The sequence below is a fragment of the Protobothrops mucrosquamatus genome, unplaced genomic scaffold (genome assembly GCF_001527695.2).
Source record: "Protobothrops mucrosquamatus isolate PMUCROS unplaced genomic scaffold, P.Mucros_1.0 scaffold1819, whole genome shotgun sequence".
Classification (NCBI taxonomy): domain Eukaryota; kingdom Metazoa; phylum Chordata; class Lepidosauria; order Squamata; family Viperidae; genus Protobothrops; species Protobothrops mucrosquamatus.
Genome location: NW_015387953.1, coordinates 296,076 through 322,706, shown reverse-complemented (window position 1 = coordinate 322,706; position 26,631 = coordinate 296,076). Strand labels below are relative to the sequence as shown.

The following is a 26,631-nucleotide window of genomic DNA, read 5'->3' as shown; positions in this document are numbered from 1 at the left end:
ATCAGGGTCATTTGAAAGCTGCCATCTCAGGTGGGCACACGGGATTTCAATAAAAATTACCTCTCCCCACTCATTACCCGAGTCTCATGCTCCTCTTCACCCCTTCTTCGTAACTGTGTTGTTTTCTTTCAGCCCCACTAAGACTTAAAAATGTCAGCAGCAGGAAGAAGTCGACAACTATTCCCCACTTCCTAAAATGTAAGATGCGTGCGAATTATGTGGGAAGTGGGGAGGTTTTGGGGTGGTAAGAATGAATCTAAGGAAAATGGAAACTTCAGTCATCATTCTCCAATGGGGTACTTGCTTAGAGGCTGATAGAAATTCCAAGTATCTCCAGGATGGGGAAATCTGAATTAAATGAGGATTGGTGAACAGCCAAGTTAGGGTCTTCATCATCCAAAGTCTACTGTTGGACCAATTAATGAGATTTTCCCCCTCGGTGGGTTACTCGTTTTAAGTAAGATCTTTGGCTACAGCATTCTCATCCTGGATAATCAAGTTGATGTCGCTGAAGGCCCACTACATACAATGATGGTTTGTGCTCATTTTGGCTCTCTGAATAGCCATGCTCCCAATCTTAGTCTCTTCTTTTTTTTCACCCTGTTCCCCTCCTGAATTTGGGAAGAGGAGCTTTAGGCCATCTCCACCCATTTCCCATTTCCCATTCCCATAAACACAAAACACACACTCATGGGCTTTTGGTTTCCATCTTTCAAAAAGGAACACTGCCTCCCCAACGGTGGGGAACACGTTTTGGCATTCCAGTGGATTATACGATTCTTTTGATTGGTCTTTCTTATGATTTCCTTGTAGTATAATAAAGACAGACAAAATGGGCGTTGTGATCTCTGTAGCTCTGTAGTTTAAAATGATATTCTGCTTAGACTGAAAATAAAGCACAGTCCAGTGGGAATTTGACCGGATTGTTTGCATGAGTCTCTTCTTCAGGAGTTCTTCTCCAAAACTTCTCCACTCTTTGGAAGCAGGCTACCACTTTATTTAACTAGTCCACTTTAAACTTCACCGTGCCCTTGTATTCTTGCTGGGCGGAACAGCCCCCAAAACCTCAGTTGGCTCCTGGTTATGCTTCCTGTCCAGTCTCTGGGAAATTTCTCAGCAAAGCTTAACTTGAATCTTGAGACACAGGTACTTCCTGGCTCCCCAGAACCATAAACATGTTTCAGTTCTAAATATTCAGAAGATATAGCTGCAGGGCTGACCATTTTGTCTATTAGAGCTTTTTGTTTTGAGTCCAAGACAGAAACATTCCCAGCCCCAAAGGAAATAAGCAGATGAGGTCTCACTCTACGACCAGGTATTAAGAATCCGAAATGCACCTCCTTGTAAGTAGAAGCTTACTCAGAACATAGGAAAGAAGAAGGATCCATTCCTAGATATTGTTATCTGATAAGCCTGCTGAGCAAAAGTTTGGAACAGTAGTAGGTCTCCCAGATGACATGTTGTTTAGACCAATGTTCCTCAACCTTGGTCATTTTTAAGATGGGTGGACTTCCAGAATTCTCCAGCCAGCATCCTGGGAATTGAAGTCCACTCGTCCTAAAGTTGCCAAGGTTGAGGAACATTGGTCTCAAACCTCTTGTGCTTGACATCAACTCTGTCCCTTATTTTTTGCTCTGTTGATAGTATGAGGATTGGTTTCCAGATTCCTGCCCCCAAATTCCTAACATAACTTTTTTCAAATAAAATCCTATTTTATCTCCTCTTCATCCTTGACCTTCTTTCCTATTGGCCCTTCCTAAGACAGCACACAACACAGCAGGCAACGGAAACTGAGAGGGGGATGATCCAGCAGGCAAGAGGGGCAGTGACCTTAACTGCATCTTCTCCTAGTCCAGAAGTGGACAACCTGTAGCCACAAAGAACTCTTCAGATCATGTTGGCTAAAACCCAACTTGTGTTTCTCTGCCATCTGCAGCAAGGAATCAATCAAAACTCAAGCACAGTCCAGAAACAAAACAGACAGAGCAACAACAGATTTCCATCTCCAAAGCTGATGTCCATCAATATATGTGATACAGCCACTCCTCCCTCCCTCTAACCTGCCACAAAAATGGTTAAATGTGGCCTTGGGTACCCTAACAATGGATTCCCCAGACCACCTGGACACAGGGACATAATATTTCCATAGGGGGAATATATGTGAATAGAGTCCTTTCTTCACATAGTCTGGGAAAGGAGGAGAATAAGAGCAATCCAAAAATTGGCAATATTTCCATAGGGGGAATATATGTGAATAGAGTCCTTTCTTCACATAGTCTGGGAAAGGAGGAGAATAAGAGCAATCCAAAAATTGGCACATCTTAAATCCTACTCCGAATTGAAACCAGATTGTTACATAAAGGACCCGAAGGTCTGAAAGTGTAATCGCAACAAACAAACAAACAAACAAACAAAAAAAGACACCCAATCCCATGCACACAAATGGAGAAAGGGTGTGCAAAGGAAAGCGCACCGCCCGTCCTGCACAAACGAAGAAAAAACACAACATCTGCCGGCTGGTTTTGAAAAAGGACCTCACAGAGACACGAGAGCTGGGTTGTTTTTTTTTCAAAGAGAATTTTAATAAGCTAAAACCGCTTGCTTGCACGCACACGTTCTCCCTCTCTCTCTCTGTGGGGCTCTCTGTTTCATTGTGTGTGTGTGTGGGGGGGTTGTTTTTGTTTTTGCTCGTTTTCACGGTGAAAAATGCCGTCCTCGAAAACGTGGGCATGCAAACACAACCATTCCAACCGTTCACAGGAATTGGTCCAAGTCCACCCACTCAACTCTACGGATGGGCGGGGTGGAGCTGCTGCGCCCCCCTCCAGAGAGGTCCCCCCCCTGGCATCCGCGGTCCAGACGTTGACAGTGGTCGCTCCCTCCGGTGGGTCTGTCTTCAGCCGGGCAGAGTCCATGTATGGTCTCCAACAACGGTCCCTTTCCTGCCCCAGGGGCAGCGCCAGCCCAGTCTGAAGGGAGGGGCTCCTCCACCTTCTCAATTTGTATAGACCTGAGTGCCAATTACACGCATGATCTCCTTCTGAATTTTAGGGTCCTGAGTATTGATGTTGGCGTCTCCGACTTGGCCATCTTCGTACCTGGCAGGAAGGGTGAGACCGGGGTGAAAGGCTCTCTTTCGTGCCCCCTCCTTCCCATCAAGCCCCCTGCCGCACATCCGGCTCCTGAGCCATCCCACGGGGAGAGAGAGAGAGAGAGCAGCCTCTCCCCCCACCTTGTTAAGGAGACGGAGCGTACTCACACAAAGAAAAAGCGGGTGCAGACGTGATCAGACACAGGACAAACCCAGATGTTGCCATGCTTCTGGAGATCCTTTGATGTGATCACTGCAGAGGAAGAAGGGGGGGGGGAGTCAACAACGGAGCGGTGAGCAAATGACACGGCTTGCACCAGTCTGCCTCATTATGCCAGAGAGCCAGATTGGATGGTTCCAGGGTACCAGCCTGGCCAACATGGAAATGGGCCGCAGGAGGAACTGGGCCTTCCGATTAACTCAGCAAAGCCTGCAGGATGTCCCAAAGGTGCTTTTCCCAAACATGTTGGCTTTTCCCCTGAAAAGATCTGAAGAAGCTTCTTGGATGTTTTCAAGGGAAAGAACCCCAAGAAAAGTCCAGTTGCCTTTTGAAAAAGCACCTCTGGGACAACCATGACCTGGGAGGACTGAGAAACTCCCTAGACAAGGTGTTTCCACCTCTTTCCTTCTGGGAATAATCCACCAATCAGCATTTGCACAAACCAGGAAATCGCTTGACCTTGGCGTTGGAAGTGGACAGGCATGCTGAGTACAATCCCACGGGAGTGAACCAGACCAGCTCAATTGAATGCTCACTTTTCACTCACCTTCACAAAGTGCGATGCAGTTCAGATTGCGACTCTGTAGGAATCTGGACTGGATGGATCGTGTCTGAGAGGAAAGGGGAGATCCAGAATCACCCCTTCTTGCTTGGCATTTGCCACAAATTTCCCCATCCCTGGCCCTCCTTGGCTTCTGATCCTAAGCCCCCACAGGTGCTCTCCCTAAAAAATGGTTGTGAAGACAGATCCCTCCTTTGGAGAGCTGCTGGCAAGTGTGGGAAATCCGGAAATCCAGGCAGTTCAAATGAACGTAAGGGTTGATTGCAAGGTTGAGTCTCTACAAGAATCTGAACTACTAACGGTCAAAACAAATTGGTGGTAGATAAGAGCCAATGGGAATCAAGGTGGGCGGGACTTAGATCTCTTGTGGGCATGAAGGGACTCAAGACTGATGACGCGTTTGATCCCTCCTTCGGGCTCAGCCTGGTCATCTCCTACATCTGCTTATGAAACCCAATGGGGCAGGTCCACGGCAGATCCAAAGACCTGCATAACCACTACGCATGCACAGGGTTACCTGGGGAATTGTGTTCATCCGGTTGTACCTCTGCACCAGCTCATCCTTGGAGGGCATCCGGTGCTGCCCTTTCCCCATCCCTGCGGGGACAAGGAAGAGGGTAAGAAGAAGCAGCAGCCATGGGGGAGACCAGGAGTGGTTGATCTCCTAGCCCGCAAGCGAGTGGTGCTCTTAGTCACGGATACAATGGTTTGTGGAGGGCGGAATAATGCAAACAGGAAGCATGATCAAAAGAGATCCTACAGATCGACAGAGTAGTGAGTCAAGCACCCTTGACCTAACACGTGGCTTCAGGACAGATTCCGCGCTGCCTGCCAAGCTATTTTCTCTCTCTCTCTTTTAATCCTCTAATTAAAATACAATGAGCTCGAAGCTAACACACTGCAAAGCTAAACACCAGCCTCAAGGATATTATATTCTGTATCCCACAGAGACTCCAAAGGCATTTTCAGTACATAGAGACTGGCTAGTTGCAGCCCAATAGGTTGCTGGCTTCCCAATGGATGGGTACTGATAGAAGAGGATATTGGTAGCTCAGGGTTAAAATGAGGGGTGTTTGCTGTTCTCTGAGCTTGGTGGTTTTCTTGCAGACATTTCATCACCCAGCTATGTAACACCATCATTGCTAGTAGGATGTGAGGACTGCTCTCATTTTATATACTGGTGCAGGGGTCTTCAAACTTGGCCCTTTTATGACTTGTGGACTTCAACTCCCAGAATTCCTCAGCCAGGCACATGTGCCTGGCTGAGGAATTCTGGGAGTTGAAGTCCACAAGTCATAAAAGGGCCAAATTTGAAGACCCCTGGACTAGTGGCTAGTCCTGTCAGTATTGATGGGAGCGGTTTGGCAGTTCCTTAATTGAGCTGTTGTTGATTGTTAACTTGTTTGTCTGACACGACCAACTCAGTTGTAACAGTACAATTCAACCCGAATGTAGATCTATCTCACGCTGCCTCCTTCTCCTCCAACTATTAAGCAGAATTTAATAAATGGTCATCAAAAAGAAACAGGCTCGTCTCACATTCTCCACCAATTTGTAAGGCAAGGTCTAAACCTTCATTTGGTGTGTGGTTGGTACCCAACTGCCTTCTTTACTCCTTTATTCCTACTCAGGAAAAAAAGCTTAAAAGTCTGTGTTCATAAAGTATATTTAACCTGGTTACCGAATTAACTCATGTTCAGGGCTTTTGCATAATACATTGAACCTTAAACTAATCAACAAGCTGAGCTCACATCAACACATTCAGCCAGCTACAAAAGAAAAAAAAAAGGTTAAAAACTAATCTAGCATAACATGTTGCTACCTGCAACCCCTTGAACGGTTGAGAGATCCTTTCGGATGGTTTCCCCTCACCTTCTTACTCCAGAACCACCTGGTACGGTTTGCAGTGAACCCCTCAAAAATGGGATGCATCTATCTGTAGATCTCCATTCTTTGGAGGATGAAGGGCGTTTTTTAAAAAATAATAATAATAATAATAATAATAATAATAATAATAATAATAATAATAATAATAATAATAATAATAATAATAATAATAATAATAATAAAAAAATTTTAAAAAGGACATTGTGACACTGTAACGTTCACTGTTTTTGAATTTTGATCCATTTGCTTAAAGAGCCAGCCAACTGATTGGATGAAAGAGGAGGTTATCGTATTTATTCTTACTTGCTGTTTTTTTTAATCTATATAAATAAAAATGTAAATGTTCGTTTGTTCAAAATCTTAAATCTCTGAACGTTCTTCACCGATTGCTTTGAAATTTTGACACGTTGCATTCGAATACGCACGTGTCACACCTGTGACAGGTAAAAACATGCTTTTTTGAAAAACAGCGCCATCTGTTGGACGTAAAAGCAACACACGCTTTTACCAGACTGAGCCACAGCAGCGCGTGGCTGGGTACAGCTAGTAAATAAATAAAACAGATGATAAACAAAGAAGCACAAAGTCCACCCCAGCTTTCCCTCCTGTTTTGTTTGGTTAGCTACATCCCAAATGTGTTTCTCTTGGTTGGAGAGATTAGAGCTGGGGCCCAACCTCTCTGTGGTATAGGGTTTCCTGCCTGAGCAGGGAGTTGGACTAGAAGACCTCCAAGGTCCCTTCCAACTTTATTATTGTTATTGTTATTATTGATCACCACACAGTCAGCCGGATGTTCAGACTGGATTTGGCATTTTTGTCTACCTATCGAGTCCTTACCCAGGACCTGGGATAGGCAGATGTGGATGTTTGATGGTATTACAGATCTTGTCGCAGGATGGAAGCAGTTCCTAGTAAGGCCGCCTTTTGCAATTGACTAATAGCGAATTTGTCAATGCCAATGATGTTCAAATCTCCTCCTCCTCTTCTTCTTCTTCTTCTTCTTCTTCTTCTTCTTCTTCTTCTTCTTCTTCTTCTTCTTCTTCTTCTTCTTCTTCTTCTTCTTCTTCTTCTTCTTCTTCTTCTTCTTCCTCCTCCTCCTCCTCCTCCTCCTCCTCCTTCTTCTTCTTCTTCTTCTCCTCCTCCTCCTCCTCCTCCTCCTCCTCCTCCTCCTCCTCCTCCTCCTCCTCCTCATTATTATTATTATTATTACATATGCCTATAAGGCAGGCCACAAGTGCATGAGGCAGCTGCCATATTGAACAGGGATCACATCTGTCTGCATTTGTGCACAGGGTTTGCTTGGGAAGCTCTCAATCTTAAAACAAATCTCCCCCCCCCCAAGGCACGCCCAGCTCCCAAGCGTCATGACAATCCATTGCGATGGATGGCAGAACCCACCCATTCCAATGGCCTCAAGTTGGCAACCTACTCCACAGGTACACAACCTTCTCAAGACGCAACGGAGGGGAATCATCTTCAAGGGCGGGAGGACATTTCGGAAGGAGAAGGATGAACAGACTAGACCTGGAAGGGACCTTGGAGGTCTTCTAGTCCAGCCCCCTGCTCAAGCGGGAGAACCTATACCGTCTCAAGACAAGTGACTGTCTAGCCTCAAGGGGAAAAAAAAAAAGAGATAGGGCCAAGGTTAGGTCTGGCTGCCACCCCCAGCGCAAGATGTCCGCCAAAGAATCAACCCAGATGCGTGGAGTGAATGGCTCCCTTCCCCACCCCGGAGCATGTGGATGAAGAACACGAGGGGGGGAGGGGAGGGGAGGGTGAGAGCGGCTCTTGAATGCAAGGCAAGCGCATGTGCAGGACACGAGGTGCACTGACAGATGGAGGGACGACGAGAGAGCCGCTTACCTGAATATCCAAAGGAAATACTGGAGATGGGGCTCAGATAGATGCCTTTGCCATAGGCTGCTCCATGCAGCTTGCAGAAAAACACCAATGTGAGCCAGAAAAAACAAAGCAAAAAAAAAAAAAAACAAAACCAAAACAGGCTAGGGGATAGGACACAGGACAGACTGGGCCCTGAAAAACTGCGGTGTGTCCCTCTGGAATTATCTGGAAACGCGGGCGTTTCTCCAGCCTGTTCCTCCGGCTGCAGAGTCCGCTGCTAGGGGTACGCAGCTTTATTCTATACCAGTGGTGGCGAACCTATGGCACTAGTCCCAGAGGCGGCACTCGGAGCCCTCTCTGTGGGCACGCATGCCATTGCCCCAGCCCCGCCTTCCCCCATAGCTCCCTCCTCACCAGCAGCCCCCCTCCCCCGGAGGAGAATCGCCCCCAGGTGCGGCCCGTGCGGAGCTGCACAGCAAAGCACGTGGCAGCTGGGCAGCAGATGATGTTGCGGGGTGCGGGCGGAGGGCGTGGCCACCGTGGCACTGCAGGGCCACCTGGGCGACCTGCGGCGTGCTGTGGATGGCCCTGAGGGTGGGCGGGGTGAGGGCGGAGCAGGGCGGGAGTGGGCGGGCGGAGCGGGGGCGGGCCGGTTTTGGGGCACTCGGGTCTCTAAAAGGTTCGCCATCACTGTTTTATACCGTAGTCAGTTACTGATCAGAGGCTGGGTCTTCCCCCCAAAAGGAGCAGCAAACGGGACCCCAGGCGATCTTATCTAAGAGAAGCGGGCTGCAACGGAGTCGGCCTTCCCTGCAGGCAATGGGATATGGTGCATCCTATCTCACCCCGCCTGGAGGCGGCACGGGGGTGACGCCGGGAGGGGGCTCTCATCCAAGGCTGCTGCTAATTCTCAGCGTATACCCCGCAAGGTTGGGGCTTCGATCTGCTGGATGATAGGGCCGGCCCTGTGCATTCAGCTGTACAAATTAGACAGGGGTTTTCTGCGGGGAACGGGGGGGGGGGGGAAATACGCACTGCAAAGAAAGAGTTAAAACTTTCAGGGGTGGGTGACTCGGCATGCAGCAGGAATATAGCACTTAGACCAGGGGCTTCCAACTGGGGGTGCTCACACCCCCTGGAGGTGTGAGATGATGTTCCAGGGGGAGCGAAAACTTGGGTTTGGAAGTTTCAAAATTATAGCAGATGTGCAAAATTCGCTTCGAACTTTTGTAAGGGGTACGAAAATATATCCGAAGCGTTCGAAAGGTGCAGGGTATAGAAAAGGTTGGGAACCGCTGACTTAGACTTATATATACCGCTCCACAGTGCTTGACAGCCCTCTCTAAGCGCTTTACAGAGTCAGCCTATTTGCCCCCAACAATCTGGGTCCTCATTTTATCCACCTCGGAAAGGAGGGAAGGCTGAGTTAACCTGGAGCCGGTCAGGATCAAACTCTTGGCAGTGGGCAGAGTCAGCCTGCAATGCTGCCTTCTAACGAGTCTGCCACCACAGCTCTTCATAGCAATAGCCCTTAGACTTGTATACCGCTTCACAGCGCTTCACAGCCCTCTCTAGGCGGTTTAAAGTCAGCGTATTTGCCCCCAACAATCTGGGTCCTCGTTTTACTGACCTCCGAAGGATGGGAGGCTGAGTCAACCTTGAGCCGGTGAGAATTGAACTGCCAAACTGCAGGCAGCCGGCAGTCAGCAGAAGTAGCCTGCAGTACTGCATTCTCACCACTGCACCACCACGCCTGAGTAATATGCAGCTAATTAAAGAGAGGACGCTGAAACGGCCTCCTTCCCCTAGTACAGGGGTAGGCAACTTTGGCTCTTTTATGACTCGTGGACTTCAACTCCCAGAATTCCTGAGCCAGCATGGCTAAGCATGGAAACCTCTCCCTTTCCCTCAGCACGGCTGGCTCAGGAATTCTGGGAGTTGAAGTCCACGAGTCATAAAAGAGCCAAGGTTGCCTACCCCTGATCTAGTAGTTCCTTCTTCGTTCTGTCACCTTTTAAAATAGTCAGGCCAAGAGTCTGTTCTTTGATTCCCCCAGAATTACCTGGTCTTTCCTGCTCTCCTTTGATTAACACAGTACTCATTTGCCCCCTCACACACACACACCCCAAAATGTCTGCCGCAGCTAGGCTCATAATCCGAAGAAATTCTCCCTCGGCCCCAGAGCTGATTCTGTGGCTTAAAGAGGAGGGCTAGGTGTTGCAGGGAACTATTTGAAGTTGTTTTTTAATGAGGATTTTCACTATATTTTTTTTTAAGGCAGGAAGACCGTGCCCTCTTGAACTCCTCAGAAGAAAAGGGTAAGCAGAAGTAAAACCAGGCTTTTAAGGCCACAACACGCTGGCATGGAAGAATAGGGTTCGAGCGTCTGCAGGTATATGTGGATGTGTTTTATTTCAATGAACACAACTGAAAGGGGGTGTGAAATGCAAAGCATCTCCTCCCAGAAACATCACTAGGGATGCGCTGCAGTTAATCCATGCTCAGTTTGCTAAGTCATGCTGGCCTCCAGGACTGGCACAAGGCCCTGTTGCATTCAGCCACGCGATGCTATTACAAGGGCACCGAGGGGAGGGAAGCTGGCTGTAGTCCAGCACATTGAGCCCTGACGCTCTACCAAGGGACTGCTGAAGGACTGGATGAACAGTGGCTGGGAGGGAGAGGTCAGTGTCCAAAGGATTGCTCCAGGAGAGTCTTGGGAGGGGCCAGGAGTATCACAGGGGCGGGATGGGGGGCAGACACCCAGAGCTGCCTGTAGCCAAGGGACAAGAGGGGATCCCAAATGAAGCAGGACACGTCAGCTGGCTAGCCATGATTATCATCTGAAGAAGGGGGAGGGGGGAGGGTCTGTTATCCCAGGAAGCCCACAGCCTCCCGCCATTCGATCCGTCCCGCCGAGAACGGCAGGAGCACGCCACAGTCCCTTACCTGCAGTTTGGTGTAGGATGCATTGACCAGCCCATTGCGCAGAATGGAATGCCAATTCTCAATGTGAGAGCCACTGCAAGGGGAGGGGAGGGGAGGGGAGGGGGAGAGAAACGCGTCACTTGCACGCCCTTTCTGCCGCCACGGAGAACCAATCACGCGAGCATGGGCGCCTCAATGCAAGATCTTGTGGCAGAGGACCCACCCCCACCACCCCCAGGCGAAGTGAAATCGGCAGAAATCGCTTGCAGAAACCACTGCTTCCCGGACCGCTTTGCATCCAAAGACAAAAGACAAAAAAAATAGAAAGAAAAGGAAAAAGAAAAAAAGAAAAATGAGAAAAGAAAAAAGAAAAAAAGAAGAAAAAAGCCTGAACGATCTCTTGATTAAAGCACCCGAAATCACCCCCAGAGTTTTCCCACACTTTCTGTCTATATCAGACATGTCTGACACAAGGCCCGGGGGCCGGATGCGGCCTGCGAAGTGGTTTCATGTGGCCCGCGAAGCCATCCTGGAAACAGTGAGGGAATGGCCCCCATTGCCTTGGCCCTGGCCCAGGCCAGCCGGCCGGGAGCCAATGTACAATTTTGTGGTGGCCATCGATGCTGAAACGCATTCAGTCTCCCTCTGACTTTGCCCTGGTACCCATCATGAGCAACCTGGCTAAGGAGAGCAAGCACAGCAGCAGCAGCAGCCTCCAGCTGGGCGCCCCCTTGGAGAAGTGGGGCTGGGCTTGGTGCCATGGGTGCTCGAGGGCCAGGCTGGGCATTTGACCTCTGCTGCCCAGGGCTCCGGGCAGCCTGCGCCACCATCCAGCCCTCCCCCCACATGGCCTGAGAAGAACAGTGAGGCTCCTCCAGTGGACCATGCCTTGGCGCTTACCCCGGTCCCCCCCACTTCTGCCAGAGACCCTCAGATCTGTCCCACTCCTGCCCAGGCCCCCACAGGCACCCTTGATGCGAACGATGTAGAGCTGGCCATGCCCATCCAGTAGGCCACACCCACTCCATCCACGCCCACCCAGTAGGCCACACCCACCCTGGCCACACCCACCCAGCCCCCCAAGGGCAACCGCAATGCTGATGCAGCCCTCAATGAGATTGAGTTTGACACCCCTGGTCTATATCAAAGACAAGGTAGAGGGTCTCCATGGCTCATCCTCACCATACAAGGACATAGTAGAGTCCACATCTAGGACCAGAAAGGAAGCGCCACTAGGCTTGGAGAAAGTCCAAGCTTAGGAGAACAATCAAGAAACGCCTCAAACAAGGAAGACTGAGCTGATTTTTTTTTTTTAAAGGCTCCCTTAGTAATTGAGAAGCAGTAAGGAGAAAAGTCAGGAAGCAGCGCCTGAGCTTCTCCTCCTGGTCGCAACTGGGAGGGACTGGGAAACGGAGCCCGGAGACTTACTGGAAGGCGAAGGTGCTGCCGTACAGTTTCTTGGCTGTCCGGAAGCGAGCCTCTTTCGCAGGAGGGCTGCTCAGCAGGAGAAACTGGTGTGAGGTGTGCATAAATTTCAGCTGCTACCAAGGGAAGCGGACCCACGTGAAAAGGAGGAGGGGGGGGAGAAAGAGGGGCACAACAGCAGAAAGAGAGAGAGAGGGAGAGAGACACACACACACACACACACACAGAGAGAGAGAGAGAGAGAGAGAGAGAGAGAGAGAGAGAGAGAAGAAAGACCATCATGCAAGGTAGTCTTTGCCGACAAGCTCCAGTTCTGATTTAACAACCTGCCTTTTCCTAATCCTGGTGTTTTTTTAAAAAAAAAACAGGTTTTTATGAGCATTTTAGAAAAACGGTAAATTATTCTGTCTCATAATCCAGGACCTCAACTCAAAGGCAAATGGCTGCCTTTTGACTCTTATTTAAAAACAGTCGTGCAAGCAGCCTTGGGAGGAAAAAAAGGAAGTCGTAACTTAGCAAGAGCCAGCAATAAAATAACAAGTCGTTTAGAAGAATCCCAATAAAACTCAAAGGAACAAAGGCCGCCGATACTGGCAAATAGCCGGTTGTAGGAATGCTAACTCAAAAGGGAGGGTGGGTGGGGTTACTGCCAGGTAAGTGGTTACAGGATGACAGCTTAAGGGTACCTAACGTGGATGTTTAGGGAACCAGGTGAGATGGCTGCCAGGTAAGTAGTTTGCTGCCCCGGCTCCGGGGGGGGGGGGGGGGGGGGGGGGGGGGGGAAAGTCGCAATACGTCGTGACAGTGGCGAGTTTGACACTCCTGCTCTAACTGGAAAAGATGGGAAACGAACTCGGGACCAGCTGCGTGCACAAAACCTGCAGTTTACTACTGAGTTATGGGATGCTTCGCTCTCATGCTCCACCTCGAGTGGGTTGATTACAAGCAAAAGAAGGGAGGATGGTCATCACGTACCCTGCTGAGAGGTAGCTTGACAATGTGAGATCTGTTGCTGGAAATTATCCTAGGAAGGGCGGAGAGAAAGTCAGAGTAGGGAAAAGGCCTAGGCACCTTTAATCCACAGAGAATCTCCACCTAGGCTACGGGAACAGCATTCAGGAATTCTGGGAGCTGCAGTCCACAAGTCATAAGAGAGCCAAGGTTCCCCACCCCTGCTGGCTCAGGAATTCTGGGAGCTGCAGTCCACAAGTCATAAAAGAGCCAAGGTTCCCCATCCCTGCTGGCTCAGGAATTCTGGGAGTTGAAGTCCACGAGTCATAAAAGAGCCAAGGTTCCCCACCCCTGATCTTGGGCAATTTAGCAGAAGATGCCTGGTGGGATAGCAAGGGTGTGGAAAATTTATCTTCCCGTGAGAAGCTCATTTTTCAAAGATCCTTTGAGAAGGAGGGAGCCCAAGTTTCAGAGTGGAGATTAGGACAACCAGCCCCATGATCATCTGTGGCACCCGTTCGAAACTCAAGGTCCTGAAATCAAACCAAGGTCTAGTGCAGGGGTGGGCCACTAAGCCCCTTCACAACCTGTGGACTTCCAACTCCCAGAATTCCTGAGCCAGGGTGGGTGGTAAAGAGGCCACGGTTGTCCGCCCCTCATCCAGTGGGATATGTTTCCATACGGATGTGCTGAAGGACTGCAACCACCGCAGAGGTAATTCCACTTACTCTCCCAACCCCCATCTCATGCCTTACTCTTACTTGGCTTCCCAGCAGCCTCTGCACCATAGCTATTATCTGCTTACTTACCACTGTAGGAGGGGATGGGCCAAAGGATCCAACTTGTCCATTTGCTTCTTGATCTCCAGGTAAGAACCCTGAAAAAAGAAGGCAGCCAATTCAGAGCGATGGCCGTGCTTCCTACCGTCACTCTGAATGGGCCAAGCTACTGATTTCACTACTCTACAGAGGAATGCGTACGTACAAAGCTACATCAACACGCACAGGGGTTCATGTGCTCTAGTTCACACCACTTCTATGCATTCCATCAACATCAGAGCTCTCTCCTGACGAGAGATGGGCTTCATCTAACCCAGACATAAAGTGCAAATGCCTACTTGAGTCATTTCACGGATTGACATGACGCTGTCCAGGGCCTTCTGCAGCCTCTCATAATTCTTTTTCTATAGGTCAATGAAAGAGGAGATACGGGTCAAAAATGCAAATAAGCCACTCTTACGTCCTTCTGGTTCTACTGGTTGAATTGGTGATAGACTACAAAGTTCTTGTTGTTGACCAGGGACTCTGGGCAGGTGTCTGAGCCCCCAGCTCAGAGCTTCTCATCCTTGACAGCTTTACGATACATGGACTTCTAGAATTCCCCAGCCAGCGTGGGTGGGGAATTCTGGGAGTTGAAGTCCACCCATTTGGGAGTTGAAGTCCACCCATCTTAAAGCTGCCAAGGTTAAGAAACGTCGCTCCAGCTAAACAACAAAATGACAGGTAGTTGTTTTCTATAAGGTAGACTTCTATAACGTAGACACTGGATTCCTAGGGTGAATGTTATTGGCCATTACAAATCCCACCGCAGGTAAGAACGCTTTGTGCTGAAGAACGGCACCAACCTTGGGGTTGAAGGCAAGGGTCTTGGGGTCACTGGGATCCACAACAGACGGGTAAGGCTCAAAGATGATGCTCTTGCGTGGGGATTCCAAAGCCGCCCGGCACATGGCCACCAGCAGGTCGACTACCTGAAGGAAAGTAGACACGGAAGAAAGACTGTGACGGGCTCATCTCCATTACGACAGCTCTCCTACTCTGACACTTCCAACTGACAGCCCAGATTGTGAGCTGCCCAGAGTCATTTGCTGAGATGGGTGGTGAAAGAAGGAAGGAAGGAAGGAAGGAGGGAGGAAGGGAGGGAGGGAGGGAGGAAGGAAAGAGAGAAGGAGGGAGGGAGGGAGGAAGGGAGGGAAGGAGGAAGGAAAGAAAGGAAGGAAAGAGGGAGGGAGGGAGGAAGGAAAGAGGAAAGGAGGGAGGAAGGAAGGAAGGAAAGAAGGAAAGAAAGAAAGAGGGAAGGAGGAAGGGAGGAAAGAGGGAAGGAGGGAGGAAGGAAGGAAGGAAGGAAGGAAAGAAAGAAAGAAAGGAAGGAAGGAAGGAAGGAAGGAAAGAGGGAAGGAGGGAGGGAGGAAGGAAGGAGGGAAGGAAAGAAGGAAAGGAAGGAAGGAAAGAAAGAGGGAGGGAGGGAAGAAAGAAATCTGATATTTCATTTCGGGGGGGGGGCAATTTGATATTTCATTTCCATCTTGATTAGCAAGAGTTATGCAGAAAGATTCAGGGACACCAGTGTGGAAATGAATATGTATCAGAATCACCAGGAGTGACTTTTTTTCACCATCCCTTTCACTCCTCTTCCTGTTCCCACACAGCACATGCATATTTGGGGAGGCCGTATTCAAAAACCAAACTGCCAGAGGTGCTGTCACACCTTTGGGTGGGTGAAGACCATGGGTCTCTCCAACCTGGAGCCTTCCAAATGAGTTGAGCGAGGGCTTCATTAGAGATGAGGTCTACTGGGACTTGAGGGTACCAAGTTGGGAGAAGCACGAATAAAAGAGTCCCACTTCTAAAAGCGGTCCACCCACTCACACTTCATGGAGAACACAAGAATTAGCCCAGAGTTTACGTCAGACCTTCGGCCCGAGGTCTAACCCCTTTATACTGTATATCAGGGGTCTTCAAACTTGGCCCTTTGATGACTTGTGGACTTCAACTCCCAGAATTCCTCAGCCAGGCACAAGTGCCTGGCTGAGGAATTCTGGGAGTTGAAGTCCACAAGTCATCAAAGGGCCAAGTTTGAAGACCCTTGCTGTATATGCTCCCCTTCCAGTTTGGACCCCAACTCTTAGTACCTCTGCTCCCGTGGCCACCTCTTCTGCAGCACCGGACATCACACCCAAGGTGTAGAAAGAGAAGACACAAAGCTCTCGTGTGCACACAGCTGGCTAAAAACAAAAGCCACATCATTAGTGAGAAAGGACACCAAAGCCATTGGCAGCCCTTATGGATCCTCCCTTAAGGCCAAGTTTTCCTCCATTCACGAAGGGATGGGCTTCTTTCTGGCACAGAGAATAAAGAGCGCGTGGGAAAGTCAAAATGCTCGTAGTGTAACACGACAACAAGGTAGGACCGCTTTGTACGTAAATATAAGGTCACACACAGCTGCAAAAGCTTGAGACGCATTGCTGGTGTTGTCATAAAAAAGATGTTGAGACTCTAGAAAGAGTGCAGAGAAGAGCAACAAAGATGATCAGGGGACTGGAGGCTATAAGGAATGGTTGCTGGGATTGGGTATGTCTAGTTTAATGAAGAGAAGGACGAGGGGGGACATGATAGCAGTGTTCCAGTATCTCAGGGGCTGCCCCAAAGAAGAGGGAGTCAAGCTATTCTCCAAAACACCTGAAGGCAGGACAAGAAGCAACGGGTGGAAACTGATCAAGGAGAGAAGCAACCTAGAACTAAGGAGAAACTTCCTGACAGTTAGAACAATTAACCAATGGAACAACCTGCCTCCAGAAGCGGTGAATGCTCCAACACTGGAAGTTTTTAAGAAGAGATTGGACAGCCATTTGTCTGAAATGGTATAGGGTTTCCTGCCTGAGCAGGGGGTTGGACTAGATGACCTCCAAGGTCCCTTCCAACTTATTATTATTATTATTATTATTATTATTATTATTATTATTTTGAGGAAAACACTGCTGTCTGCTAAACTAGTTAGTTAGTCCTCGTGTTACAACCACCGTTGAGCCCAAAATGTCTGTGGCTAAGTGAGGCGTTTGTTCGGTGAGCCTTGCCCCATTTTACAACCTTTCTTGCACACGGTTGTTAAGTGAAGCACTGCCGCTGTTAAATTAGGAACACGGTGGTTAAGTTGCCTCCGGCTTCCCCGTTGACTTTGCTTGTCAAAAAGGTCACAAAAGGGGACTGGAACCGTCGTATATGTGAACCAATTGCCAAGCGTCCGAATTCTGATCCTGTGACCACAGGGAATGCTGCAATGGCCGCGTGAAAAACGGCCGTACATTCCTTTTTCCTCTGCCGTGGTCACTTTCAACGGTCACTAAATCAATGGTTGTGAGTGGAGGACCACCTGTATTCTGCCTAACGTGGCTTCCCACTTCCTGCCCCATTAACCTGGGAATGTTTCCAGTTCTTCAGCTCTCTGCTTAAACTAGACCAGCGGTGGTAAACCTATGGCATGGGTGCCAGGGGCGGCACTCGGAGCCCTCTCTGTGGGCACGCATGCTGTTGCCTCAGCCCCGCCTTTCCCCACGGCCCCCTCCTCATAAGCAGCCCCCTCGGTGGAGAGTTGCCCCCGGCCGTGGCCCATGCAGAGCAGCGCAGCCAAGGACATGGCAGCCAGGGACAAGACTTTGCCCTCGCGCTCCATCATGCGCAGATGATGCTGCAGGGCGCGGGTGGAGGGCGTGGCCACCATGGCGCTGCTGGGCTGCCTGGGCGATCTGCTGCGGCAGGCCGTGGAGGCGGTGGGTGGCCCCGCAGGTGGGGCGGGGTGTGGAGTGGGGGCAGGGCAGTTTTGGGGCACTTGGTCTCTCAAAGTTTCGCCATCACTGAACTAGACCATCGAGACCGCCTTGCCATCAAAGATCTGCCAAAAGAGCCCCAGTGACTCCTGGACTCGACTTTTCCATAAGGGAGCAGGAAATATTCCAGTCGGTCCCTTCCCAGCCGTTTATGCTGACAGAAGGAAGTGAAACGAGTGAAATCAAGAGCAAGCACACACAGACACCCTGCTAACAAGGGCGGAACCACCTGCTGTACATAAACAGGGAGAAAACCCGACACCCACTAGCACTGATGACATAACCTAGTCAGGTAATGAAACGTCTGCAAGCAACAAGCAAGCGCGGGAAGCACCAAGGACTCCACAGAGAAATCGACGCTTCACGAGGTGCAGTACCTTCAGCATGGACCCATTCTGGAAGACGTGCTGCTCGTCACATACCACACAGTACTCGTTCAAAGTAGGAATCCTCTGCTCTGCATATTTCATTATCTGAGAGAGACAGAGACAGAGAGAGACAGAGACAGAGAGACAAAGAGAGAGAGAGACAGACAGAGACAGAGAGACAGAGACAAGACAGAGAGAGACAGAGAGACAGAGAGAGAGAGAGACAGAGACAAAGAGACAGACAGAGACAAAGACAGAGAGAGAGAGAGACAGAGACAGAGAGACAGACAGAGACAGAGAGACAGACAGAGAGAAGACAGAGACAGAGAGAGAGAGACAGAGACAGAAACAGAGAGACGGAGAGAGACAGAGACAGAGAGACAGACAGAGAGACAGAGACAGAGAGACAGAGAGACAGACAGAGACAGACAGAGACAGACAAAGAGAGAGAGACAGAGACAGAGACAAAGAGACAGACAGAGACAGAGAGAGAGAGACAGAGACAGACAGAGAGACAGACAGAAACAGAGACAGAGAGACAGAGAGAGAGAGACAGAGACAGACAGAGAGGACAGACAGAGACAAAGAGAGAGAGACAGAGACAGAGAGACAGACAGAGACAGAGACAGAGAGACAAAGAGAGACAGAAACAGAGAGACAGAGAGAGAGACAGAGAGACAAAGAGAGAGAGACAGACAGAGAGAGAGAGAGAGAGACCACAGGAAAGTCAGAAAAACCAACTCCCCTAGTCCTAGTGCAGCCTCAGCTTCGAGAAGGTCCAGAGTCAATCCTCAGCCTTTCCCATTAGTGGATCTCAAAACAGGCCTGGAAAAGCATTGCCAGGCCGCTCAAGCCAACCTCATCTCAGAAGCAAGGGATCAGCAAGGTGACAGGACAGGTGTGGGATACGATACGGAATGAAGTAGAATACATGGAAGCAAAGGAGGATGCACGGATATTTACCTGGACGAGAAAACCATATTCCAAGGTGGGGATGTTTTTGCAGTGGCCACCAACCTGTGGACAAAACACAAGGAAAGAGAGCACCACATGACTTGGCACCTGCGCACTCATCATCCGGACAGCCCCTTCATCCGCAGCTCAGACCTCTGGTCATCCCAGGAAATCTCCTCACGAAGGAACTCTGGGAATGTCAGCTGAGAACTTAGCAGCCTACGTGAGCTCACTCTCTAAGTGGAGACTACCATTTTCACAATCCGCAAAGGTTGACCGTTCAGGTTGAAGCTGGCACATCTGGGGGGCAGCTGGCTTCCTATCACTGCAAAGGTGCCGAGGAAAACTGCTTGTTTATCCCCACAGGGTGAAGAAGGAAAGTCATTCCTTCAGCTTGTAGGAAGGAGCGCACTCCGAGGGGATGTATCCAAGATATGTTTTGCAAAGTTTTAGATATCATGTCAAACCAACCCTCTAAAAAATACCCCTTAGCTCTGAGGGGAGGCGCACTGTTGACATATATGACTGGGCAGCTTAGTGTCAAGGAACCTATTTTACACCCAAAAATCTTTCTCCCAGTTAAACGCTTCATGGAGCCAGTGATGGGAAGGTGTCCCAGCCATAGATGAGATGGGAAAGGGGCCCTGGCAGCTCCCAACCATCTAGGGCAGGGTATGGGGGGGGTGGAACCTTGGCTCTTTTATAACTTGTGGACTTCAACTCCCAGAGTTCCTGAGCCAGCATGGCTGGTTCTGGGAGTTGAAGTCCACGAGTCATAAAAGAGCCAAGATTCCCCACCCCTGATCCAGGGCATTTGCTTTGCTTTCCTCAAGACAGCCAACTAAATCTGCCTTCCTACATATAAGGTATAGGGTTTCCTGCCTGAGAAGGGGGTTGGACTAGATGACCTCCAAGATCCCTTCCAACTTTATATTATTATTATTATTATTATTATTATTATTATTATTATTATTATTATTATTATTATTATTATTATTATTATTATTATTATTATTATTATATTGGGGATATGAAAATGGAAAAAGGGATGCTATCCAATTCTCTGGGCAGAGTGAAAAACAGACAGGCAATTTCCAGCCAGGTTCCAGCCAAAGGGATTTTTCCCTCAGCTGCACTTGGCAGCTAAGAGAGACTAAAAGTCTCTGGGGAACTCCAGAACAAAAATCCAAATAAAACTTTTAATAGAACTACAGTCGTAGAAATTACTGGATGGTTCTTTTTCTAGATTCCAAGTAATGAATCTTTTCAGAAAGTGAGCGATGGGCTTTTTAAATTTTGCTCTAAACCATTTTTTTGAAATAATAATAGTAGTAGTAATTATTATTATTATTACTACTACTACTACTACTACTATTCTCGGCTCCCAATAAAGTAACAAGGCAGTGGAACCTCAACATTCTGCTGAAGGTACTATTTTGAGATTGTAGGATGTTTCCTGAATGGGTAATTGGAGTAGAGCAGGGGTGTTCAAACGTGGCCCTTTTATGACTTGTGGACTTCAACTCCCAGAATTCCTCAGCCAGCCTCCATTTTGTTTGTTAGATTTAAGACAGGGGTCTTCAAACTTGGCCCTTTTATGACTTGTGGACTTTAACTCCCAGAGTTCTTCAGCCAGCGTGCTGAGGAAGAGTTGAAGTCCACAAGTCATAAAAGGGCCAAGTCTGAAGACCCCTGGAGCAGAGAGAGGCCTTCAGATCCGTTCTTTCCCCCACCTGCAACCCAACGCATTGAACTCCAGGAGTCAGAGGATCGTCTCTTTTGATTCCAATTTCTCCACGGAGGGAGGCGGAACCCAAAAATGAACTCTCCCAACCAGCCTGAAGGGACAAGGGCAGAGAGGGAACCCACCAGGATGTTGAATGGGACGACACCTGCCTGGGTGCTGGGAGGGTAGCCAAAAACTTCCACCTTAGAATTCTTCATCGTGCAGGAGATAGAGCGGTTCATGAGGCGGTTGACCCGTAGCTCTGGGACGCCAAGTTTGCCCTTGAGCATCGAGTCCTGGATGACGGGAAAACTGGGAGACCTGCGTGTGCCAAAGAGACGTGCATCAATTGAGGGATTTCCAGTTTGGGCATGAAAAAGGAGAATCATGAGATCCTGGACTGGGTAAGGGCTGGGTTTCATAGCTAAGGGCCAACATCTGCAATTGGGCATTTGGGCTTCCCTCCATTTCCATGTCCGGTGGAGACTTCCCAACTACTTCCGTGTCTCTCTTAGGAAGAGAGGACCGTAAAGAGCAGCCCAACCACCTTCCATGTCCAATGGAGGCTTCCAAGCACCCCCACCACCCTCTTAGCAAGAGAGAGGAGAAGACAGCAACCCTACTTGGGAATGGGTGAAAAGATGCTGAGACCGGCACGGAATTTTTTGATTGTGCCACTGGCTTTGAACCAGCTGTGCCGCTTTTCCTGCTGGGTCTTGAGGAAGTCGTTGCTGAGGTGTTTCCATTGCTGGGATGTGAACATGCCCAGGATCCTGTGAAGATGATCAACAAGGACTGATGGAACTAGACAGCAGAGAACGCCACAAGGCATACTCTGTGGGGGTTTTCCCCACCTGATCTGAACGGGTGAATGAGAAAAAGGAAGGAAGGACAGAGAGAAAAGACCTCAGGGCTTCGTCCTTCCCATCACTACAACTCCCAAGTCCACAAAGGACAAAAAGCCAAGAATATTCCTATGCCACCTACCCTGGTAAGTTTGTCACACCCTGGTCCTGTCTGAATGGGCGTCTTTTTGAAAATAAATCAGTGTCATCACTAGACAAATAAATGTAAGATGACTAGCAACAAAGCTGCTAGTTTATCTTCGGAAAGACGCTCATTCAGACAGGACCAGGGTGTGACAAACTACTTCAGGGATAGGTGGCACAGGAATGTCCTTGGCTTTTTGCCTGTTGTGTACTTAGGCATTTCAAGGCAGGAGAAGGACTCGTTTTGCCTTGCAAGAAATAATCCCTCTGTCCTGCAGTCAGAGGCCTTAGGAACGGGTTGCTCTGTCTCATGGGCCAGGATTCAAAGAACCAACCCCTGACTCACTTCTTCAGCTGCAGGCCCAGTCCAAACCCTTCCTTGTTGGATGGTTGGAAAACGTCGATGGACGGTTCTGGAGAACAAAGCCAGAGTAAAGGGTTAGCAGTGAGCCAGGAGTCTAGTGTGAAATCCAGCTAACCCTGATCAAAGTCACACGTGGAAGGGGAAAGTGAGACCACAACATCCCCCAACCCCCCTCCTCACTTTGAAACACACGACTGTTTCCTGGTATGTAACAAAAAAAAAGCCATTTGACAAGGATGGGGGAGATTTTTTTCTCTCTCTCTGTTCATTTGTTGTTGTTGTTAATTGCAAAGTCATGTCCGACCCATCGCGACCCCATGGACAACGTTCCTCCAGGCCTTCCTGTCCTCTACCATCTTCTGGAGTCCATTTAAGTTCACGCCTACTGCTTCAGTGACTCTATCCAGCCACCTCCTTCTCTGTCGTCCCCTTCTTCTGTTGCCCTCCATCTTTCCCAGCATCAGGCTCTTCTCCAGTGAGTCCTTCCTTCTCATTAGGTGGCCAAAGTACTTGAGTTTCAACTTCAGGATCTGGCCTTCTAAAGAGCAGTCAGGGTTGATCTCCTTTAGGACTGACCGGTTTGATTGCCTTGCAGTCCAGGGGACTCGCAGGAGTCTTCTCCAGAGTTCAAAGGCCTCAATTCTTTGTCGCTCAGCCTTTCTTATGGTCCAACTTTCACATCCATACATTGCAACTGGGAAAACCATGGCCTTGACTATACGCACTTTTGTTGGCAGGGTGATGTCTCTGCTTTTTAGAATGCTGTCTAGATTTGCCATAGCTTTCCTCCCCAGGAGCAAGCGTCTTCTAATTTCTTGGCTGCAGGCCCCATCTGAGGTGATCTTGGAGCCCAGGAAAATAAAATCTGTCACTACCTCCATTTCTTCCCCATCTATTTGCCAGGAACTGAGAGGGCTGGATGCCATGATTTTGGTTTTCTTAATGTTGAGTTTCAAGCCAACTTTTGCACTCTCCTTCTTCACCCGCATCAAGAGGCTCTTTAGTTCCTCTTCACTTTCTGCCATTAGAGTGGTATCATCTGCATATCTTAGGTTGTTGATATTTCTCCCGGCAATTACAACTTTTGATTCATCTAGCCCTGCCTTTCTCATGATGTGCTCTGCATATAAGTTAAATAGGCAGGGCAACAGTATACAGCCTTGCCGGATGCCTTTCCCAATTTTGAACCAATCAGTGGTTCCGTGTCCAGTTCTCACTGTTGCTTCTTGACCCGCATATAGGTTTCTCAAGAGACAAACAAGATGGTCATAAGAGCAACTAAAAGAGAGCACCTTGATCAGGATCATCTGATCAGGATCTGTGGGTCAGAAGAGTTCCCTTTGTTCCAGTAGAGAGATTGTGTCAGAGCGTGCACAGTCTTATTGTGCTGAGATAACCCAGGAGTAAACACAGTAAACAGTGGTCTATATTAAATGGTGGTTTATCTTACACTATCTACAATATCATACACCAGGAACAATATACATACACATGGTAATACAGCAAACTCCAACACACAGCAGTTACAGCAGGAAACGTAGGAGAAAAAGACACTCCAGCAAAGCCCTCCCTTTTATACTCAGGCTCTTAAAGGGACACAGACCCCGCTTGCTCTTAAAGGGACACAGACCCTGCTGAGTCATTCCTACCATTGCATCATCTGCCTTATGTTACATTACATCATTACATAAGCTGTTTAGCTATTAAATCAATACCTTGACAGGTTAGCAGAGTTCTCTTTCACTACTGCTAGCAGATGAAAAGAGGAGTAGAACTTACACCACCAGCCCCCCCACGCACCCCCAAAGTGTATTGCCATCCCAAGGCTCACAAATGAGAGGCTGACCCCCATCCCATGTTATCAACCCCTGACTTAGTGTAAGAGGACCATTCAGGGGTTTCTTATACCAAGTAGCCAGCAATCAAAAATTTAGTGTTGCGTTGTCAGCAGGAGCCAACTCGGTAAAGAAGCTGATGAAACGTGACAGTGAAAAAGCTGTACAAAACAAAGGTTTATCATTTATTTATTCCCTCATTCATTCATTCATTCACTCACCCATCTCGCTGTCAGCTGGCCAACCGCATTTCAGCTCAGAAGACAAACCGTATAAATAACATTATGTCCACAGCTGGTCCTCGACGCACAATCACAATTGAGCCCAACAAGTATCCACTAAGTGAGCCAGTTGTTAAGGGCCTCATTTGACAACCTTTCTTGACACGGTTGTTAAGTGGAATCACTGCAGTTGTTAAATGAGTAACATGGCTCCTAAGTGAATCTGTCTTCCTCTGTTCGACTTGGTGGGTCAGAAGGGGGGGGCAAAAAAAGGGGATCACATGACCCCAGGATTGTTTTCAGTGCCGTTGTAACTTCAGTTACTAAACCAATGGTTAAGCGAAGGGCTACCTGCAATAGCAACTTAAGGATCGGACATGCATTCCTCAAATAAAGGACACGTCAGATAATGAACGGCTAAGATGTGATAGGACCCCTCGTCTTGACCAAACGGTCAACAAGCAAAAAAGGCTGAGAATCTTGAATGCTCCTTCCGTGTCTCCTCTGTACATCGTTTTAATTAAATTTTAAATTTTAACTAGGTGTAATACTATGTATGTTAGTTTTTTATCATTTGTCAGCCACCCTGAGTCCGAAAGGAGAAGGGCGGGATATAAATGCAATAAATAAATAAATAAATAAATAAATAAGAGGCATGTTGTCATGGTTCTGACAGATGAAATTCTTCAAAAGAACTTCGAGGCATTGTTTACCTTAAAGAATCTTTATTTGAGAAGCATGGCATCGGCACATACATGGTCGAAGCCGAAATCTGAATTCCCCTCCCCTGAGCACATAGTATCAAAGCACAATTCCCTCCTCCAATTAACAATCATAAATCCCATTCCCCAATTAGCTTGAATGGCAGGCTTTCCCTCCTGTTCTCTAACCCGCCAGTTCTTTTCATCTCTTATTTCAAGCTCCAAATTCACACACTGGTACAATATTGTGATGTCTAACTAACTCCCACCACATTCCGCCTCCTCCCATAGCATCATCTAATTCTAAGAGTAAAGCATAAGAAAGAAAAAGGCTATATCTCTGTACATCATCAAAGCAAGAGCATCCAATATTAGCAGCGTTGACACATGTTACTCACCGGGGCCATCCAGATACTGGGAAAGGGAGAACCGCAGTCGGAGAATGATGGGCTCGGTCCGTAGGACCTTCCAGGCTGTTGCAACCTCCTCCTACAATGAGAAACAATAAACGTGGAGGGAGGGGGGTTATTTCCTCATTTATTTGTTTTGATGAGAGACAGAGCAATTCCAGACTAAATACACTAGGTCCATGGTGGCAAACCTATGGCACGCATGCCACAGGTGGCACGCAGAGCCCTCTCTGTGGGCACGTGTGCCGTCGCCCCAGTCCTAGGCGTTCAGCTGGGTTTTATAAAACCTTTTCGCTTTAGGCCTCTGCCGCTGTGTGCAAAAAAAAAAAAAAAGGTTCAATCAATCAATTTCAACTTCTCGCGGGAAAAAAAAGATCTTGCAAAGTTGGAATTGATTGATTGAACTTTTTAGTCCCACCCAGTTTTAGTCCCACCGCAGCCATGCCCACCCAATGGGCCATGCTCATCCGGCACCCGACGATATATGTGGGTTTTGGGTTGCAGTTTGGGCACTCAGTCTCTAAAAGGTTCACCATCACTGTACTAGATGTTTCTCTGGGCAAAAATTGGCAAGTTTCAGCAGTGCTAACTCAGGGTGTTTTGAGGACCCAATAGAAGAGAAGGTTTGCAGCTCAGGGTTGAACTGTGGAGACCTTGGTGTTCTCTGAGCTTGGCTGTTTTCTTGCAGATGTTTCACTACCCAACTAGGTAATCTCATCAATGTTAGTAAGGAGTGGGGTCTTTGGAGGAGGAGGAGGAGGATTATGAGGTCCTTGGATGTCCTTGAGCTTGGCTGTTTTTTTGCAGACGTTTCATTACCCAACTAGGGAACATCACCAGTGCTAGAAAGGGGGGGGGGTGTCTGCAAAATGAAAACGTCTGCAAGACAAAAAAAAAAACCAAGCCCAGAAAGCACCAAGGGCTCCACAGACTACCTGCTACATACTGCCCCCATACTGTCCACTTCTGATTTCAGCAACTATTTTACTCCATCTTGCTTCATGCTTGCACAGGGAATAGCAAGAATGTTATTCTCTGCTCGTGACTAAAGAATACCCGGCAGGGGCGGAAAGAAATCGGCGAAGATGAAAAATGGCAGCCCTTTGCCGACCTCCATCCCTTCAGCACAAGAAATGCGCCAGCGTGCCCTGCGACTTACATCTAGGAAGCCGATGTTGATGTGCAGGTCAATGTCCACGTCATCGATGGTCCCATATTCCCTACAGGGGGAAAAGGGGAGGTTAGGAAGAGGCCTCCTGTGAGACGAGGAAGCAAGGCAAGCCAAAAGCTATGGGGCAGAGGCCGGAGAAGAACCTGGCTGACCCACAAAAGTTTCTCCCCTGATATGATTTATGGCTTAAATGATTTGGACGGGAAAGATTATAGAGAGGAGAGAGTTACACTGTAAACACAGGAATAAGTGGTAAATTTATCGCTGTTCTTGCAACTGCTGCAAAAATAGGGGAGGGGAGGGAAAAGAGAAGGAGAAAAAGGGAAGAAAAGGGAAAATGGGAAGGGGAGGGAAAATGGGAAGGGGAGGGAAAAGGGAAGGGAAGG

General features: G+C 48.5%; 1 protein-coding gene across 1 annotated transcript in view; it reads right to left on the bottom strand.

Moving 5' to 3' along the window:
* Nucleotides 1–2,677: 2,677 nt before the first annotated feature.
* Nucleotides 2,678–26,631, bottom strand: part of PARP6 (poly(ADP-ribose) polymerase family member 6) — a 32,399-nt gene continuing 8,445 nt past the window's right edge. The window contains exons 4-22 of the mRNA XM_029285529.1: nt 26,234–26,294; nt 25,063–25,153; nt 21,890–21,956; nt 21,178–21,327; nt 20,698–20,875; nt 18,838–18,891; nt 17,884–17,979; nt 15,815–15,907; nt 14,528–14,653; nt 14,021–14,086; nt 13,713–13,780; nt 12,928–12,976; nt 11,956–12,068; nt 10,549–10,621; nt 7,624–7,693; nt 4,391–4,470; nt 3,859–3,922; nt 3,260–3,344; nt 2,678–3,098 (exon numbers count right to left, since the gene is read on the bottom strand). Coding sequence (XP_029141362.1) covers nt 2,996–3,098; nt 3,260–3,344; nt 3,859–3,922; nt 4,391–4,470; nt 7,624–7,693; nt 10,549–10,621; nt 11,956–12,068; nt 12,928–12,976; nt 13,713–13,780; nt 14,021–14,086; nt 14,528–14,653; nt 15,815–15,907; nt 17,884–17,979; nt 18,838–18,891; nt 20,698–20,875; nt 21,178–21,327; nt 21,890–21,956; nt 25,063–25,153; nt 26,234–26,294 — 1,687 coding nt within the window. The 3' untranslated portion in view covers nt 2,678–2,995. The remainder of the gene's footprint in view (nt 3,099–3,259; nt 3,345–3,858; nt 3,923–4,390; nt 4,471–7,623; nt 7,694–10,548; nt 10,622–11,955; nt 12,069–12,927; nt 12,977–13,712; nt 13,781–14,020; nt 14,087–14,527; nt 14,654–15,814; nt 15,908–17,883; nt 17,980–18,837; nt 18,892–20,697; nt 20,876–21,177; nt 21,328–21,889; nt 21,957–25,062; nt 25,154–26,233; nt 26,295–26,631) is intronic.